Below are 20,494 nucleotides of genomic sequence, written 5' to 3'. Positions count from 1 at the left end.
AAATTAAAAGTACAAATATATTTATGAAGACGACTATATTTTGATCGAGTCTTGCCAAATAATGGATGGAAAAGATCCAAGGAATTGATTGAAAAAATTTTAAATTTCTAAATTTGTTAATTAAAAAAAGTAACCGTGAAAACAAGCTGGTTTTCAGCTTGAAAACTGAACATGGTACTCAGCTTTTATCTGTAAAAATTTGGATGCCTTGTTATTTTTAAGAAGTTAATTAAAATGATGACGTGCAATCAAATTGCTTTTTAATTTATTTTGTCATAATTCTTTTGTTTTTGTTTCTTTACCATGTTGATTTAGTGTTCGTTAAGTATGATAGCAGTTTGAAATTGCTTTTTAATTTACTCTTACGTTCTTTTTGGTTCATAAAATTGATTTATCCTAAATTGGTTTTGGCGCTGTAGATTGTTATTAATAATATTTTTTCAAGGATCCCGACAATTTCAGGATCTCGAAAAAATCCCAGAAAACCCGGGATTCAATATTTTGAAATCCCGAATCCCGGGATTTATAAAAGTCGATTCCGATTCCCTAATAAATCATAAATACACTATTCCGAAGTTGCCTCAAAATTGGTCCAGATTTAAATGTTTCCCATATTTTTTACTAACATATTTTCCACCCCAGGGCATTAACCGAATTAAATTTTGAGTCAATATATTTTCTAAGAAGTCGTAAGTATATTGTCCTTGAATATGCCTTAAATATATTGTATATGGGAACATAAACCTTTATATCCTGCCAGCATTCCAATGTCGCTGTCATTCATGCGAAAACGTGATCTCACCGACAATCGCTGTGGTTGTGATTGCTTATTCCAATATTGCTACGCAGTTATTCGGGTATATCGCATTGGCTTTGTAATACACTTCAAAACAAATAAAATTAATTCACGATAGTGCACATTGTAATTCTGAAAAACATTATTTAAAAGGTATTTACCATCTTAGTATTTCACATGTAAAAAACATACATTTTTGAGGTAAAATAATTTTACATTAGAACTCATCTTATATTTTTAGCATGGAAACGGGTCCAAATAATCAAAATGCGGCACCCCCAGCAGAACCACAGATTTCAACAAACAATTCCACCTCAACTGTTGGACAACAATGCAAGAAATCTAGAGCCGATTTGAATTCATTGCCTACAAGACAATATTTAGATCAAACTGTAGCGCCTATTTTACTTATGGGCCTACAAACATTAGCTCGAGAACGACCACCAGATCCCATCAGTTTCCTAGCATCGTATTTATTGAAGAACAAGAATCGTTGTGACGATGCAATCGCTGAGAATGCCTGAATAACTGGCTATATGTTTCATCTCGTGTCACATTGTACTGAATGGAAACTTATATTTTTTAGACACTAATATATTATTGAATATGTTCTTCATTAATTACATGAAAAATTTGAACTCCCAATTTTGGGGACATGGCTTTTATCGATACGATTTGGAAAAATGTACATTTCAAGATAAATTTGTATTCTTTTGGGAGCAAGTACATTGAAGTAAGCAAATATCGTACATTAGGTTTCTCTATAATATCTTTAATTACTATATGAAATATGTATATCACACAAATCACGTGGAAATAAAATTATACCGTAGTTACCTCTTACAGATAAATTAATTTCTATGATTAAAAATGACTCTGCATACTAAATTCGTAAAAACGATTAATTTCAGTAATAGCACTTGGATAATTGTGTCTTATAAATAATCGTGGAAAGAGCCCATGTATAGGTATAACTGCACATCCACAATACTTTGGGTCGTAGCCGTTCGTCGTGAGGGTTTCATGTATAGAATGGAATTGTATATGTTTCTGCAGACGCTGCTAGAGCATGTGCTTAAACTATTACCTCAATGCCACCAAAAGGGGAATCGCGTCCGGCACCTTATGCCGAACTAATGGTCGTGCCATCAAAGACATCAGAAAAAGTAGGTGCTGCATTATTGCACTCGTGACTGTGGATTTTTTATTTTCGCAAAATTCTTCGTAGACAGAAATAAAACCAATTTTAATTTTTTTTAAATTTTTTTAAAAATGTGGCTTTTGTTTTCAAAACTAATTACTCATCAGCCTCAACTTCACTTACTCCAAACATACCAGCCATTAAGCATCCATAGCTTAATGCATTAGAAGCCGATATTTCACTAGGCGTTGGTATGGGACCATCATCGCCTTCATATACATACGGTAACCTCAGCATCCAATATGCACTTTGCGATAATTTTGGTTCGGAACCCAATACAAAAATATAATCTCCATTTGCAGTGCGAACTTTAGGATCCAAAGATACATTTACCGGAGCTTTGGGGGTAACAACATGAATACGCATTAATTGGGCTACATCAAATTTCTTCGTCCGGCAAGGACAAGGGAAGTATAAAGGCATATTGTTAAAAACAACTTTGCTACCACTGTCCCTGAGAATACCTTGAATTATTAAAAAAAAGACATATATTAAAAATTTTCTTTTATACTTTAAATAATCCCACAAACCTGACCCTCCTCGCAAAATTTTATCGGGAGCTGACATCATAAATCTATGGCCTCTGGGACATTCATATTCAAAACCTACAAATATCTTTAATACAAACACTTCACCCATTTTTCGATAGCGTGTTTTCTCATAAGCCCATTGTGCCGAATGTTCTAAACGAACTTGAACATCCCATGGCAATAGAAAATTTGAACCTGATAGGAATCCCGATTGAAAGTGTTCTTGCAAACCATGATTGTGGCTATACACTGAACTTGGACCTACACAACACAGAGACCAACTGGGAAATTGAGGTAATAATCCCACAGGACTTTGTGTGTGCATCATGCCAGGCAAATATTCTGTAGTTGAGGGTTGGCGAAATATCGTACGTTCCGTTGTTTCATCATTAGCATCATCGGTTTCTTTCACCTTCAAAATCAGTTCATTTACAGATTCATCAGAGCTATTCTCCTCCTCATTGTCGTGATCATCAATTTTATTCATTTTATCCATAGATGCGGAAAGACTAAGATTTGTGTGAGTACCTTGAAGTAGAGATTGCAAAAGGAATAAAAATTGAGGATCGTGATTTTTTTTTTACAAAATTTGCAATAAACTAAAAAAGGCGATCGTTAATGTATGACATGCAATGTTCATTTTTAAAGTTGATTTCTATGTTATGGTATTTGTCGTTTTTCGCTATCATCAATTTTGGCCATGACTAGAAATGTAGTATTGAATTTTAAAGATATTGAGAGTCGATGCCATATTTTTATAAAATTATAACATTTTATAAATTATAACAAAAAGTCAATCTTTTGGGATGGCAAAAATCCACATTTATATTTTTAAAATTTTTGGAAAACGCGATTTTTCTATTTTTTATAATATGATCTCGAAAAGTCGATGAAACTTGTTATTGGAAGGTCAAAAGTTGATTCAATGATGTTGGTAACCAAGAAAAGTCGATAATCCCAGTTTTTAGACAACGGAATAGAAACTTTTTTCCAACTAAATCATTTCAGTCTATGTTTTTACCTACCTTGAGAAGCAGTCAGAGGTTGAGAATTGTTGATGTTAAATTGTTCTTCGTCTGAATCACACAATGAATTGGATGTCATGTCCTGGTTATTACGCATGGGTAATTTTGGAAAACCTCTATCAAATTCGGCGGCCCTACAAAATGGGAAATCTTTCCGATTATCTTTTCTATTTACTTTATAATAAATTTTACTTTAAGAACTCCTTACCTATAGTCATTAATAGAAGGTTCAAATATGGCAAAACTTATTCTCTTCACTTTGGCACACAAATTACAATTACTGGCCATATATTCATAAAATTCATAATTAGCGTGTCTTGTGCTGTAGGGATCTTCTCGTCGACCTTGAACTTTACCACAATTACAGGCTGATATGAACACCAAGCCACTTGAATGTTCTGTGGGATCTTTTGCAATGTGTTTGGGTCTAGCACATGGATAACCCCTTAAACTGGGATATTCACATTGTTCCTTGCCATTCTTCCAACATGATTCACACATTTCACGAAGTTTTGCTTCATTTGTGGCCTTATCGGATCCGCGAGCATATTTCATATACAATGCTACAGCTTCCTCAACCTTGAAAGGGTGGAAATATTTTAAAATGAAAACCAAATATGAAATATTTTAGCTTCACTTACCAATTTTTTATGAACTGCTCCACTGTAATAAGTCAATGTAGGATTGTTATACATAGAGAACGCCTTTTGAAGGCCTATATCACAACATGCCTTAAAGAATCTAGAAAGGAAAAAATTTAACACACACGCAGAAAAAAACGTCAACATTGCTTTTTCGACCAAATTTTAAATGAATATGAAAACATTCAATAAAAAAAAAAATAAAAAATTAAATAAATAAATTTTTAACTAGACCAATTATTTTTTAACTGGTATTTGGCTATAAATAAACTCACTCGCTATCATAATTTAGAATTTTATCAAAATTTTCCAAATAGGATTTCTGTAAGAGATGTTTAAAAAACGTTTATTATATTTTTAGAATTATGTACTTTATTTCAAAACTCACATAGTCTGGATCATTAGCTTCAAATTCTGGATTATCAGGATTTTCTATGAATAGTTTGTGCAACATTTTAAAAGTTTCATACCAAGATTTGAAATTGAGTAACTGCAAATAGACAATAGACAAGTAGCTGCAAATAAATATACAATACAAATATGCCACTACTCAGACTTACCACAAAATGATGCTTGCCTTTGAATTTTGTTAGATTGTCATTGAATCCTGTTTCAAATGCTTGATCTACATGTTCCTTTAATAGATCTATAAATTTTCGATTCTTTACAAACAAATCTTCTTGCGAATCTGATGGCTTTGTTTCGGTATTGGAGAATGTGAGAGGTTTTCCAAAACCCTGTAAGATAAATTTAAGGTAAATAATGAACATTTTATTCCTAAGGTACTATATATGACAAAAAGTCAATTTATAACCCATCAATTTCCAAAATAGAATCTTTTTAATATGTATCGTGAAGCGAAAACGAGATTAATTCGCAAATGAATCCAAATTAGGAATATAAATAGAATAGAAATTTGTCAAAAAATCGACCGAATACGTATTTTTATATCCAATCTACCTTAAATGGCAGTAGATCGTCTAAATCCTCATCATCTTGTGTGAAATTAGGTTTTTGTAAAAATTCCTGTAGCAAAGCTACAGATTTCAAGAGCGGATCTTCTCGCAGCTTATCATTGAGATTGTAGTAGACAAAACGCAAATTAACAGGAATTGAAAATAATGAATTATTGCTATTGTTGACCACTATAAATTCGTTTCTTAGCATTTTATAGATATTGTCCTCAACATCGAATTCAAATTTCGAAATTGCTTCCTTGGTTTTTTCTAAAAAAAAATAAAAAAAAAATATTTTATATTGGGAATAATAGTAGACAGTTTCCAAAGCTTACCATGCCCATCAGGTAAATTTTCAAATAGAAAGAGTACACGGGGCGAACACAATCTCGCAGGTTTACCCAATATATAGCCGGTATTCGAGTTTTTAAGCAATTTGGGGAAGAACTTTAAAACATGACGATCTCTGAAAATGTAAATATATTAAATAAATTCCAAGTTTTTTTTTTAGTTTGTCTCGATAGGCATTTACAAACCTTATAATCTTTAAAGCCTTAAAGACACCTAACAATGAAGCATCAAATGTTACACTCAACTCCACAAACACTATCACATGACAAACTTGTGTTGCAAATAAAAACATGCGAGCAAAACGACTTCGAACTTTCTGATGGAATGTCAGAAATTCTTGAAAACGTTGTTGTTCTAGATCTTCGAGTAACATTTTCTGCATACATGCTTCATCATAAGATGTAGCAAAATGTAAATATAAGATGGACTCCAATGGGTTGTGGTAGAATTGTATTTGGCCCTGCAAATAAATTTAGGAAGATATTTCTTAGGGGAAAAAGGTGTTCTAAAAAATATTTCTTACCTCTCTGGGTTCATTTTTCGTAACACTGGGATGTCGACCCAATATTTCCAAAGCGGCCATTTTATTACAATCTGGAAATGCTGATTTTCCTATCACACCTACAACTACCAATTTCTTATCATTTTGTTGAAACAGAATCTTACTGGAAATACAAGGGATCGTAATGAAATGAATTAATTTGATATTGCAGATATGTAATATAATCCATATTTCCTATGAAAGTAAAAAAGCAACAACCTGCAAAGCCCCAAATAGTTGAGCCAAAATTTTATAGTATTTTTTGTGCAATACTGGAACATTGGAAGTGAATTTGTTTCCAACACTCACAGTTTCCTCAACTTACTTGATTTCTTCCGGAATATCGGGATATGCCCAAGAAAAATGTTCAGGCATTGTAAATATACTTATGTTAAATGTAACTCCCAGGACAAACGATTTTTTTTTTTCAAAACACAAACAACAGATGGTATTGTTTACGTTTATTTTCGATACCATTGTTCGATAATTTATTATCGGCGATGTCACATGGTGACACAGAGAAATCAAAATAGGTAGTCAATACACATATGTGCCCTGCCAGCATTTCAAAGGGTGATTTCATCGCTACCATAGACTCGTAAATGATATTACAATAGACGCCAACTGTGATGGGGAAATGTACCAAAAAGTGTGAAATGTAAATGAAAGTATTATGCCATCTTTATTGTTACAACAGTCATTTCGATATTTTTGAAACACCCCTGCCAACATTTCAAAGTTCCATTTCATCCTCATCGCTACCACAGACTCGTAAGTGACACTGCAACAATCGCCAACTGTGATTGTATTTTGCCATCCCTATTAGCATGAAAGTATTTTGCCATCACTATTGTTACAAGAGCCATGTTATATTTTGTGAAATAACCAAGCACAACTAGCTTCTTATAATTTATTTAAATAAAAACGATAATGAAGTGCTGAAAACATATTTATTTCGCTTAAAATTGTGAAAGGTATATTGGTGAACAATTTTTGACTTTCCAAATCGAATAAAGTGATAGTTTTTCAAATATTTTTCCAGACACGCTGCCTCCATTGGGAATAAAAGCACTTGCTGATAGACGCTACAACATGTAACTTGCAACTTGTAACTCAACATCAATCTTTTATTAATGCATAAAAATATGTTAAATTTTATGTGATAGTCGTATAAATGTTATATTTATGAGAATTTATAAATGTATGATAAAATTAATAAACATCTAAACAATCGTGTTTTAATTTACCACAATGATTCTTCTACAACTATCTTAAAATGCACTTTCTCTGATTGTTTATTGGCGTCCTTCTAAATGAATCCAGAAGGGCACCTAATAATTGCACTCATGCGATACTTTTTTGTAGTAACTTGGCGTGGTACAACTTCTCAATAGTGACGGCGCTTTTCCGAGGAGTTTTGGATATCGTATACGACTGTTTTCGACGTAGTGGGGATTCTCAGAAGCGCCCCCAAAATCAAAAAATGTTGGCAGGGACAGCACAAATAGCTTCTCATAAATTATTTCAATAAAAACAAAAATTAAATACTGAAAAAATAGTTATAACGCTTAAGATTGTGAAAGCTATATTGACGAAAAATTTTCGGCACTACAAATGGAACAAAATGAAAGTTTTCAGATATTTTTTCAGACATGACGCCTCAATCAAAGATAAACACACTGGCTGATAGACGCGGGTAGATTAGCAGAGTATAGCAATATCATTCCTTTGTTAATGAAAACTTTATGTTAAATTTTTAGTTATATAACCCAATAAACACAAACCTTTGAAAAATGCTAAATTTCAACAATTTTTCAAACATTTTTTCAAAGGATTAGGGTAATATTCAAGTTGAGAAATTGTTGAGAAAATCGCGTTCTCAACAAAAAACAGACATTACCCTCAACAGTGAAATTCAACACATTAGCAATAATATCTCAAGTGTTATCCTCAAATTGAAATACATCGCTACTCAATGATTTGTCAAACAATTTTCGATGCGAGTCAAATTCAAAATTAACATCGTTGCAAATACTTTTCAACCTAAATTTGTATGAATGATATCCCCACTTCAAATTGAAAGTCAAAGCCAAAATTCTATGAATTTTGTATAATTTATTCTTTTTCATCAAAATAAAATATATAATAATACACTACACCAAATAATACACTACAATAATAATTGATAAATAATAATCTTATTATACTTAAGGCCGGTATGCACCTCTAGCGAAAAATTTCATTCCCATAAGAAATGCATTGCTATTTATGCTAACGAAATTTTCGGTAGCGTTCAATTTCGTAAGCTAGTACGCACCTCTAATGAAAATAACAGGGTTGTCAAAAGCATATTTTGGCAACAAACATTTAATTTATTACAATCATTGTGTGCGTAAAAGTTTTAAAAGGTCTGTAAATAATAAACAATTTATTTGAGGAATATTTGGAACATATATTAACAATTTTTAAAAGCGATTAGCTGGTTTAAAATTTGTGTACACAGCCCTGTTTTTTTGTTGTAGACTTAAATAAATTTTTGCTACCGAAAATTTCGCTAGAGGTGCATACCGGCCTTTATCAACAAATAAGAACAAAAAAAAAAACAACAAACCTTTAAATATCTTAAACAATATTAGTAAACACTTTTGCATTGATAATTCGATTTCCTTCCTTTTGGTGTCATAAAACAGCATTAAAATTTATTAACATGCGGGCAATTTGAAGTTAGGAACGTACTGGACCGCGTGTTAGAATTGATTTCCAGCAGAAGGAATTCACAAAATATGCATTTTAAACTGTTAATAGCATATGAATTAAACTGACGATGTGATGCACATTTTCATCCAGAAGTTGTTGATTTCAACAATTTGTTGTTTTTAACAATTTTAATTGGTTGCACTTGTAATGCTTCTGGAAACTTTTTCTTGTCGATAAGCAACTTATTTTTCATTGGTCAGCTTCTTAATGTTTACAAGAATGTAGCATCCAAAGGTTTTAGTTTTCTGCAAAGAGATTTAAATTTAGTGACTTCTCTAAAGTGTTAATTTAATTTTTCATATTGACGTACCAATTATTATAAACTATTTGAAGCAGTTCCAGTTAATTGCCCACCATTTTTTCATCGGTCTGCTTTTTAATGTTTTCAAGAACGTAGAATCCATAATTTTAGTTTTCTGCAAAAGAGATATACATTTAGTGACTTCCTTAAAGTTTTATTTCATTTTTTATTTTCACTTACCTATTTTTATAAACTATTTGGTTATATGTCTAATATTTTCCATTTTTTTATTTCTTGCAATTGACCACGAACTTCGTTGCACAAATAAGTATTGAAAACCACATGGTTTTTTCGTTGCATTTTAGGGTAGTGTTTTGTCAAAGTTTTCTCATATTATCTTCAACACCTTTTCAAAGATTTCGTCAACATTTTGGCAAATTGGAAGTAATTCGCAAACAATTTGAAGATGTATTGAAGATGAGCTATTTCAAGTCAAGTTGAATTTATGTTGAAAATTATATTTACCCTCAAGCTGAAAAGTTGTTGGATTTGAAAAACGCTCATCCTGTGTTTATTGGGTAAATGTTGAATTTATAAATTTTCAATTTTTGGGTACATTTCCCAACCATATTTGGCGATTGTTCCAGTACCACTTATGAATTCGGCCACCGTTATGATTATGTTTATACACTTTGATTGTGTTATATTTTGTATGAACTACCCTGTCATATTATTTCAGTTTAATAACATCGTAGAGTCAATTGACCAAATAATTATTTTGTGTAAATTACTGGACAACGGACAAAAATATTAAGAAATGGGATGCGATGGTGGTACTATTCCGAGACGGGATGAATTGGTTCGTCTCAAAAAGAAACCCGAACAGGTAAGTGCAAACACTGTAAAGATAAACTCGAACACAAACTGTACCCTTTAACTTTCTTCAACAGAAAGACAAAGATTCCGAAAGAGAATTTCGTTGGCTGCATTGTACCTTGACTCAACAACGATTGCAGGAACCCATAGTGATGTGTGGTCTGGGCCGTTTATATTCCAAACAAAATGTACTCGAACGGTTGCTAGAAAAAGAACCCATGCCAGAAGTTGCTAAACATATTAAAAGCATGAAAGACATTAAACAACTGAGTTTGACTCCCAATCCTGCATTCACTGAAAAGGACAAAACTGAGGGCTTACTCGATGATCGTCATGCTCCGTACATTTGTAAATTAATTGGTTTGGAAATGTCTGGTAAGTTTCGATTTGTAGGCATATGGTCTTGTGGCTGTGTAATGTCAGAGAGGGCTTTAAAGGAAATAAAAGGTAGCTCGGCCGGAGGCTCATGTCCAGTTTGTCAACAACCATTTGGAATCGAAGATGTAATTGTTCTTAACGGCAATGAAGACGATCTTGAGATGATGCAAGCAAAGATAGAAATGCGTCAAGCCAAAAGAAAAGCAAATAAAAAAGAGAAAAAGGAAAAGAAGGACAAAACTATTAAAACTGAAGAAGATACCTCCAATGATATGCCTTCAACAAGTAAATCCGTTTCCAAAGACAATGTTGCACCAACAACATCGACCAATGCTTCGAAACTAAAGATCGTAGCAAGTACCAAAAGATTGGGTGCAAGTTCAGAAGCAATGCAAGATCCAGAGATAAAACGATTGAAAACAGATTATAGTGTGGCAAAAGATCCAAAGGCGTCTGATGTATACAAGTCGTTATTTACTTCGCATAAAAGTGACAAGGAACAGACACGGGCCCACTGGGTCACATATAATCCCTTCTATAATTAGTTTTAGATTTTATTTTTAGCATATGAATTAGTTGAAATCATATATTAAAACGTAAATAAATGTCCTTCTATATTATCTACAATGTGCGAAGATGGACTTTTTTTTCGCATCATTCGCATCAAATTAGTTTATTAATGACCCTTTAAATTTCGGAGAGATCGTCCAGAGCAACTCAAAATGCAGAGATGATATACAGATATCTCTCAATATCTTCTTGCAATATATGTAAAAAATATTTTTAAGTATAATGGTCTTATTTGTGAATGCAAGTCCGGTGGATATAAATCATCCACGGCATAAACCTTGAAATAGTATTTCCAACGAAAATAAAATTTTCTACAGAAATAAATATTGACCAAATTTTCTATAGAAATAAAATTTTGACAAAATTTTCTATAGAAATAACATTTTGACAATAAAAATTTGACAAAATATTCTGTATAAATAATATTTTGACAAAATTTTCTATAGAAATAAAATTTTCACAAAATTTTCTATAGAAATAAAATTTTGACAAAATTTTGTATAGAAATAAAATTTGGACAAAATTTTCTATAGAAATAAAATTTTGACATAATTTTCTATAGAAATAAAATTTTGACAAAATTTTCAATAGAAAAAAAAATTTTTTGACAAAATTTTCTATAGAAATGAAATTTTGACAAAATTTTCTATAGAAATAACATTTTGACAATAAAAATTTGACAGAAAATTTGACAGAAATAGAAATAAAATTTTGACAAAATTTTGTATAGAAATAAAATTTTGACAAAATTTTCTATAGAAATAAAATTTTGACAAAATTTTCTATAGAAATATAATTTTGACAAAATTTTCTATAGAAATAAAATTTTGACAAAATTTTCAATAGAAATAAAATTTTGACAAAATTTTCTATAGAAATGAAATTTTGACAAAATTTTCTATAGAAATAAAATTTTGACAAAATTTTCGATAGAAATAAAATTTTGACAAAATTTTCTATAGAAATAAAATTTTGACAAAATTTTCTATAGAAATGAAATTTTGACATAATTTTCTATAGAAATAAAATTTTGACAAAATTTTCGATAGAAATAAAATTTTGACAAAATTTTCTATAGAAATAAAATTTTGACAAAATTTTCTATAGAAATAAAATTTTGACAAAATTTTCTATACAAATAAAATTTTGACAAAACTTTCTATAGAAATAATATTTTGACAAAACTTTCTATAGAAATAAAATTTTGACAACATTTTCTATAGAAATAAAATTTTGACAAAATTTTCTATAGAAATAAAATATTGACAAAATTGTCTATAGAAATACAATTTTGACAAAACTTTCTATAGAAATAAACTTTTGACAAAACTTTCTATAGAAATAAAATCTTGACAAAATTTTCTACAGAAATAAAATTTTGACAAAATTTTCTATAGAAATAAAATGTTGACAAAATTTTCTATAGAAATAAAATTTTGACAAAATTTCCTATAGAAATAAAATTTTGAGAAAATTTTCTATAGAAATAAAATGTTGACAAAATTTTCTATAGAAATAAAATTTTGACAAAATTTTCTATAGAAATAAAATTTTGACAAAATTTTCTATAGAAATTCAATTTTGATAAAACTTTCTATAGAAATAAAATTTTGACAAAATTTTCTATAGAAATAAAATTGTGACAAAATTTTGTATAGAAATAAAATTTTGACAAAATTTTCTATAGAAATGAAATTTTGACAAAATTTTCTATAGAAATAAAATTTTGACAAAATTTTCTATAGAAATAAAATATTGACAAAATTGTCTATAGAAATACAATTTTGACAAAACTTTCTATAGAAATAAACTTTTGACAAAATTTTCTATAGAAATAAAATCTTGACAAAATTTTCTACAGAAATAAAATTTTGACAAAATTTTCTATAGAAATAAAATTTTGACAAAATTTTCTATAGAAATGACATTTTGACAAAATTTTCTATAGAAATAACATTTTGACAATAAAAATTTGACAAAATATTCTGTATAAATAATATTATGATACAATTTTCTATAGAAATAAAATTTTGACAAAATTTTGTATAGAAATAAAATTTTGACAAAATTTTGTATAGAAATAAAATTTTGACAAAATTTTGTATAGAAATAAAATTTTGACAAAATTTTCTATAGAAATAAAATTTTGACAAAATTTTCTATAGAAATAAAATTTTGACAAAATTTTCTATAGAAATAAAATTTTGACAAAATTTTCAATAGAAATAAAATTTTGACAAAATTTTCTATAGAAATGAAATTTTGACAAAATTTTCTATAGAAATACAATTTTGACAAAATTTCCTATAGAAATAAAATTTTGACAAAATTTTCGATAGAAATAAAATTTTGACAAAATTTTCTATAGAAATAAAATTTTGACAAAATTTTCAATAGAAATAAAATTTTGACAAAATTTTCTATAGAAATGAAATTTTGACAAAATTTTCTATAGAAATAAAATTTTGACAAAATTTTCTATAGAAATGAAATTTTGGCAAAACTTTCTATAGAAATAAAATTTTGACAACATTTTCTATAGAAATAAAATTTTGACAACATTTTCTATAGAAATAAAATTTTGACAAAATTTTCTATAGAAATAAAATATTGACAAAATTGTCTATAGAAATACAATTTTGACAAAACTTTCTATAGAAATAAACTTTTGACAAAATTTTCTATAGAAATAAAATTTTGACAAAATTTTCTATAGAAATAAAATTTTGACAAAATTTTCTATAGAAATAAAATGTTGACAAAATTTTCTATAGAAATAAAATTTTGACAAAATTTCCTATAGAAATAAAATTTTGAGAAAATTTTCTATAGAAATAAAATGTTGACAAAATTTTCTATAGAAATAAATTTTGACAAAATTTTCTATAGAAATAAAATTGACAAAATTTTCTATAGAAATAAAATTTTGACAAAATTTTCTATAGAAATTCAATTTTGATAAAACTTTCTATAGAAATAAAATTTTGACAAAATTTTCTATAGAAATAACATTTTGACAAAATTTTCTATAGAAATAAAGTTTTGACAAAATTGTATATAGAAATAAAATTTTGACAAAATTTTCTATAGAAATAAAATTTTGACAAAATTTTCTATAGAAATAAAGTTTTGACAAAATTTTATATAGAAATAAAATGTTGACAAAATTTTCTATAGAAATAAAAATTTGACAAAATTTTATATAGAAATAAAATTTTGACAAAATTTTTTATAGAAATAAAATTTCGACAAAATTTTCTATAGAAATAAAATGTTGACAAATTTTTCTAATAAATAAAATTTTGACAAAATAAGATTTTGTTGTATGGTAGTCTTAAATGTATATACCGCAGTACATAAGTCTGGTTATCGGTCTACGTAGAGGTTGACATGACCTGTTGATCCGATCGGGTGTATGCATATGTACGATCTTCGAATATGAACCACTATTTGGAGCCGATAGAACCCAGAATGTTTCCAATTTGAGTGACTCCTTTTTTTACAGTCTAGAATCAAGACTATACCAATATATTGACCCATCATATGTTGGGAGTCGTAGGAAAACCAGAACCGCACCTTTTAGATATTCAAAGTGAGACCGGCTTATGTCTATGTACGATAATCCAATTCGTATAACTTATAAAACGAGAAAGGATTATGTCCCAGATCAACTGAGACGCGATAAACCCCAGATTGATTTCAATTTGATTGGCCTATTTTCTCTTATGAGTAGTGTATCATTCGACAGAATTATAATTTTGAACATATAACTGGAAATTTTTTTTTTTTAATTAAAATTAAATCTCACACTTAAACAATAGTATATCAAAACTAAATAAAATCTTTCTACCGTTCATCCATATAATTTAATATGGATGATGCAATTTTAGAATCGTTTGTTGCATTTTCCTCAATTTTATCTTGTTTCGTGTCATCTGTTGATTCTTTTTTGGGTGGATCTGAATTAATAGGCTCATCGTTAGATGGAGTTTTATTGTCCTCATTTGGTTTAGAATTTGTGTTGCTACAACTTTCTTGGTTATCCTGGGGAGAAAAATAAAAAATTCGAATACAATATTCCAATTCTCAAATGAACATTGCATACTTACGATTGGTTGATGTATTGAATCAATGGGTTCAAACACTGGAACATCGGGTAATGATGCAAAGATTCTACTCAATGAAGGCTTTACATTAGGCATATCTTCATTTTTTGAGTTTTCTTTACTTGGCCTTATCATCATAACACGAACATTATTGGGACAAGCAGTATTTTGAGTTTCTGTACTTTTTCCAAGGGTATCCTTTTTAGGGGAGATGAGGTTTAAGAAAAAATAAACAAAATTAGTGATTAGTTCAATTTGATCATAGTTGATAACTGCTTTTGTCATAAATTTGTGGTTTCACCGCAATGTGGAATTCGGCTATAAAAAGGAGGTCTTCTGTTATTGACCTAAGAATTGGGCAGCACTCAGTGATAATAGAATAAAAAGTCTAAGTTAGCATGAAATATCGGGCTGCCACTACACCTATCCTAACCTTCCTAATAATCGGTGTGACAGTGTAACAATATCTCCATTCTATAGTCGTTAAAGCAAAATTCTGGTAAATTGGGCAGACGCACAGACATACAGTGCAGTTGCATATGTAAAATTGCAATTGTAAAAAACACTAAAAATGTTGTTTGCTATACTATGAAGTTCGAAAATATAACAGCAAACACCGACTGTTGTTTTCAGCACATTTTTTCTATGATTTTCATTAATCTTGCAAAAAGTCTGCTGAAACAGGGAAACCAGCCACTGTTGGCTGAAATAGCATAGATGTTTTACTTTGGCTGAAATGAATAAAAAAGACTGGGATCTATAGTAATACAAGAAAAACAATTATTAAGAATATTTCTCCCATTTAGAGGTTATTTTTGGATAACAAGGAATTTACAAAAAAATTGTTTTTTAAAAATAACAAAATTTTATTTCTATAGAAAATTTTGTCAAAATTTTATTTCTATAGAAAGTTTTGTCAAAATTTTATTTCTATAGAAAATTTTGTCAAAATTTTATTTCTATAGAACATTTTGCCAAAATTTTATTTCTATAGAAAATTTTGTCAAAATTTTATTTCTATCGAAAATTTTGTCAAAATTTTATTTCTATAGAAAATTTTGTCAAAATTTTATTTCTATAGAAAATTTTGTTGAATTTTTATTTCTATACAAAGTTTTGTCAACATTTTATTTCTATCGAAAATTTTGTTAACATTTTATTTGTCAAAATTTTAGAAAAGTTTGTCAAAATTTTATTTCTATAGAAAAGTTTTTCAACATTTTATTTCTATAGAAGTTTGTCAAAATTTTATTTCTTAGAAAATTTTGTCAAAATTTTATTTCTGCAGAAAATTTTGTCAAAATTTTATTTCTATAGAAATTTGTGTCAAAATTGTATTTCTGCAGTAGATTGTGTCAAAATTATATTTCTATAGAAAATTTTGTCAAAATTGTATTTCTATAGAAAATGTTCTCAAAATTTTATACCTATAGACAATTTTCTCTAAATTTTAATTCTATAAAAAATTTTCTCACAATTTTATTTCTATAGAAAATTTTGTCAAAATTTTATTTCTATAGAAAATTTTGTCAAAATTTTATTTCTATAGAAAATTTTGTCAAAATTTTATTTCTGCAGAAAATTTTGTCAAAATTTTATTTCTATAGAAAATTTTGTTAAATTTTTATTTCTATACAAAATTTTGTCAACATTTTATTTCTATAGAAAATTTTGTTAACATTTTATTTCTATAGAAAAGTTTGTAAAAATTTTATTTCTATAGAAGTTTGTCAAAATTTTATTTCTGCAGAAAATTTTGTCAAAATTTTATTTCTGCAGTAGATTGTGTCAAAATTTTATTTCTATAGAAAATTTTGTCAAAGTTGTATTTCTATAGAAAATTTTGTCAAAATTTTATTTCTATAGAAAATTTTGTCAAAGTTGTATTTCTATAGAAAATTTTGTCAAAATTTTATTTCTATAGAAAATTTTGTCAAACTTTTATTTCTATAGAAAATTTTATTAAAATATTATTTGAATGGAAAATTTTGTTAAAATTTTATTTCTATAGAAAATTTTGTCAAAATTTTATTTCTATAGAAAATTTTGTCAAAATTTTATTTCTATAGAAAATTTTGTCAAAATTTTATTTCTATAGAAAATTTTGTCAAAATTTTATTTCTATAGAAAATTTTGTCAAAATTGTATTTCTATAGAAAATTTTCTCAAACTTTTATTTCTATCGACAATTTTGTCAAAATTTTATTTCAATGGAAAATTTTCTCAAACTTTTATTTCTATCGACAATTTTGTCAAAATTTTATTTCTACAAAAAATTTTGTCAAAATTTTATTTCTATAGAACATTTTGTCAAAATTTTATTTTTATACAAAGTTTTGTCAAAATTTTATTTCTATAGAAAATTTTGTCAAAATTTTATTTCTATAGAAAATTTTGTCAAAATTTTATTTCTATAGAAAATTTTGTCAAATTGTATTTCTATAGAAAATTTTCTCTAACTTTTATTTCTATCGACAATTTTGTCAAAATTTTATTTCTATAGAAAATTTTATCAAATTTTTTTTCAATGGAAAATTTTGTTAAAATTTTATTTCTATAGAAAATTTTGTCAAAATTTTATTTCTATAGAAAATTTTGTCAAAATTTTATTTCTATAGAAAATTTTGTCAAAATTTTATTTCTATAGAAAATTTTGTCAACATTTTATTTCTATAGAAAATTTTTTCAAAATTTTAATTCTATAGAAAATTTTGTCAAAATTTTATTTCTGCAGTAGATTGTGTCAAAATTTTATTTCTATAGAAAATTTTGTCAATAGTTTATTTCTATAGAAAATTTTGTCAAAATTTTATTTCTATAGAAAATTTTATTAAAATTTTATTTCAATGGAAAATTTTGTAAAAAGTTTAGTTTTAGTTTTGTCAAAACTTTATTTCTACAGAACATTTTGTCAAAATTTTATTTCTATAGAAAATTTTGTCAAAATTTTATTTATTTAAGGGCAATATTTTGCAAAATCTACCAAATCATCAAGAATTCTACCAATTTACTAAACAGTAAAAAAATCGACCAGTTTTGGTAGAATTCTACTGTAGCAACCGTGATCGTTATTGGTAATAAAAAGTGCATCAACTACGGCAATCCTAAGCGAAAAAATTATATGATTACCCCGGACTATGGAAAGAAGCTTATAAGCATTTTCATTGTGTCGATTCGTCGATTCTGTCAAAAGAAGATTCTTTTTTTCCTTCACGGTATCCTTATGTTGCGAGAAATATGGGGAAAAGTAGTGGCTAGCGATATACATTACTTGGATTGATCAGTCCATTGCAATTTTTTTCGTAATATATTCCCAAACGTATGAAAAAAATCACGCATGTCTTATTTGCGCTCCCAATATGTGTATATTAAAATAAGGACAACTACAAATTTACTTACATTTGATAGACAAGATATGTGTGTGGATTCTTGATTATGTTCTATGGATACGTTGTTTGGGGGAATATTCGCATTTTCAAAATTAGCGGACGAGATTGTATTATCACTACCGTTTTTAGATGGTTTTTGGTTTATTTCCAAGGCATCCTAATGGGAAATAATGAATTTTAATTGGTTTTAGGAAGGCATTACTTATATACGTACATTTGGAGAATTAGATATGGCTACATCGCTTTGAGCTTTTACCATATTTGCTTGAGTTATTTCATTAGTATCCATTATTGAAGTATTATCAATTAATCTTCCATCTAATTTCAGGGGATGCTTTAAATAAACAGGAGTTATAGACATTCTAATTAGAAATTGAAAAAGGATAACTTGCAAATATATTTACAGTGGTTTGATTAGAAGTCTCCATGGGCTCGCTAATTATTGTCACAACACTTTGTACTAAAGCAGTAGGTGGCAATTCATTATTGTGCGATATTGGATCGTCACTGGCAAATAGATGAACTTCTTCATTTATTTGCGAAGTATTCTAGTGCAACATTTAATGTAAAAATTTTAATAACAGAAAAACAAATTAATAAAATAAAACCTTACATTTGACGACATCAACACATTTGGTTCTATCATATCATCATCTGATTCAGAAGCTTCATCACTAATATCCTCTTGATGTATTTCCAAGGATGCCTGTTTATACTTTGGAAATGAAACATGTTTTCCAGTCCTATCTAATTTTTTATGGTTCGATCGGAATCTTTTTCGTGTTCTTTGAAATTCATTTCCTGACAACGAATTATCACTGTCGTATCCTTTACGTTTTAAGTTTACCTCTTCAAACTCCTGGCCATGGATAATGCTTATGATTTCTTTTCTTCAAATATGTATAAAAATTAATTCTTTTACTTACATTTCCATCATTGCAAGAAAGAATTACATTGCCATAGTGTTCATTTCCAAACTTTTTAATAAGGCCGTAAGAAGACAAATTATTAAGGGAGGCTCTAGCTACACTTTCAAAATCGCGAACTGGAACCAAATTTCTCATTTGGTATTCCATTTCCGCTATTATATGATCGAATGGTATTCTTTTTTGGCGACTTCCTTTGCTTAATGCATAAACGGCTTTTAGGACATGGCGATTTACTTTTTTGGGAATATTGAATATATCCATAATGACAATTTAATTTATTACAAAATTTATTTCAATAAAAAATTTTATTTCACAATCGAATTTTATTAAAGAAAAATTCAGGTTTTGTGATTTGAAAAATTTGAAAATTTCTTCTTGAAATAAAAACCAAGGTAATTTTGTTAAATCCTTATATTTTCAAGCAGGGTGTATAAACGAGTATTGTGTGTAAAATTTAAAATGGGGTATTTGGTATTACCTAGCCAGTATTTCAAAGTCCGGTTTCATTTTCATATTTACCAAAGACATTTCTATGTAACAAACAATAGATAAAAAATCAATAAAAAATCAATAAATTCGAAAAACAAATCAAAATAAACAGAAAAAAATATACTCACATCATGGCTTCTAATTTACATCAGATACCAACATTTCCGGTAAATGGGATAAAATAATTATTTACTAATCACTTTAGAAGCAAAGTCGAGTTATATATGGGCTGTCTCATACAAACCATCATTATTTATGGCTAAAATAACACCATACATATAAAGTTTATGTTCTCATATACATATATTTAAATCTGGATCGATCTGCACAAAATTTGTTTGACTTCTGTAGACTTAAAATTTAAATAGGCTAATGCCCTGTGGTGCAGCAAAATGTTAGTAAAAAAATATGGGAAACATTTAAATCTGAAGCAATTTTTAGGTAACTTTTCAAAAGTGTATCTATGATTTATCGGTCGATAGATACGTATTAGAAATATAGGAAAATTGGAGTCATTTTTACAAGTTTTTGTCTTAGCAGTGGCGTTTTTACAAGGAAAATGTGAGTATTTTTGCCAATTTTGCCGAAATCACAAAAACATATATATGGGAGCTATATCTAAATCTGAACCGATTTCAACCAAATTTAGCATACATAGCTACAATGCTAATTCTACTTTTTGTGCAAAATTCCACTTAAATCGGATTACAAATTTGAC

The 20,494-nt window shown here is 28.2% G+C and overlaps 4 protein-coding genes across 6 annotated transcripts; 2 read left to right on the top strand and 2 right to left on the bottom strand.

Annotated features, from left to right (window-relative positions):
* Positions 1 to 838: 838 nt before the first annotated feature.
* On the top strand, positions 839 to 1,647 carry Dpy-30L1 (Dpy-30-like 1). 2 transcript variants are annotated; one of them, XM_075297082.1, is made up of 2 exons: positions 839 to 949; positions 1,038 to 1,647. In XM_075297082.1, the coding sequence occupies exon 2, from the start codon at positions 1,039 to 1,041 to the stop codon at positions 1,318 to 1,320; it is 282 nt and encodes a 93-aa protein (XP_075153197.1). In that variant the 5' UTR covers positions 839 to 949; position 1,038; the 3' UTR covers positions 1,321 to 1,647. The 2 variants fall into 2 exon arrangements, with proteins under 2 accessions (XP_075153197.1, XP_075153198.1); XM_075297083.1 differs by having other exon boundaries at positions 854 to 949; positions 1,018 to 1,647.
* A 393-nt stretch (positions 1,648 to 2,040) lies between these two features.
* Positions 2,041 to 6,489, bottom strand: LOC142226846 (nonsense-mediated mRNA decay factor SMG8). The gene is made up of 13 exons (XM_075297081.1): positions 6,367 to 6,489; positions 6,024 to 6,165; positions 5,686 to 5,960; positions 5,485 to 5,615; positions 5,154 to 5,419; positions 4,754 to 4,930; positions 4,582 to 4,683; positions 4,469 to 4,515; positions 4,194 to 4,293; positions 3,761 to 4,131; positions 3,553 to 3,686; positions 2,528 to 3,055; positions 2,041 to 2,461 (listed from the first exon to the last, which is right to left on the bottom strand). Exons 1-13 carry the CDS (start codon positions 6,414 to 6,416, stop codon positions 2,094 to 2,096), a joined length of 2,691 nt encoding a protein of 896 aa, XP_075153196.1. The 5' UTR covers positions 6,417 to 6,489; the 3' UTR covers positions 2,041 to 2,093.
* Positions 6,490 to 9,767: 3,278 nt separating this feature from the next.
* On the top strand, positions 9,768 to 10,924 carry LOC142226844 (replication termination factor 2). The gene is made up of 2 exons (XM_075297079.1): positions 9,768 to 9,925; positions 9,990 to 10,924. Exons 1-2 carry the CDS (start codon positions 9,857 to 9,859, stop codon positions 10,836 to 10,838), a joined length of 918 nt encoding a protein of 305 aa, XP_075153194.1. The 5' UTR covers positions 9,768 to 9,856; the 3' UTR covers positions 10,839 to 10,924.
* Positions 10,925 to 14,613: 3,689 nt separating this feature from the next.
* On the bottom strand, positions 14,614 to 19,675 carry LOC142226843 (uncharacterized). 2 transcript variants are annotated; one of them, XM_075297077.1, is made up of 7 exons: positions 19,285 to 19,674; positions 18,972 to 19,217; positions 18,763 to 18,906; positions 18,573 to 18,692; positions 18,369 to 18,515; positions 14,973 to 15,167; positions 14,614 to 14,907 (listed from the first exon to the last, which is right to left on the bottom strand). In XM_075297077.1, the coding sequence occupies exons 1-7, from the start codon at positions 19,546 to 19,548 to the stop codon at positions 14,710 to 14,712; spliced, it is 1,314 nt and encodes a 437-aa protein (XP_075153192.1). In that variant the 5' UTR covers positions 19,549 to 19,674; the 3' UTR covers positions 14,614 to 14,709. The 2 variants fall into 2 exon arrangements, with proteins under 2 accessions (XP_075153192.1, XP_075153193.1); XM_075297078.1 differs by lacking the exon at positions 18,763 to 18,906 and having other exon boundaries at positions 19,285 to 19,675.
* Between the last annotated feature and the right edge of the window lie 819 nt (positions 19,676 to 20,494).

This window comes from Haematobia irritans, chromosome 2 (genome assembly GCF_050003625.1).
Source record: "Haematobia irritans isolate KBUSLIRL chromosome 2, ASM5000362v1, whole genome shotgun sequence".
Taxonomy (NCBI): domain Eukaryota; kingdom Metazoa; phylum Arthropoda; class Insecta; order Diptera; family Muscidae; genus Haematobia; species Haematobia irritans.
The sequence above is the reverse complement of the archived record's forward strand: the minus strand, read 5'-3'. Positions and strand labels throughout refer to the sequence as shown.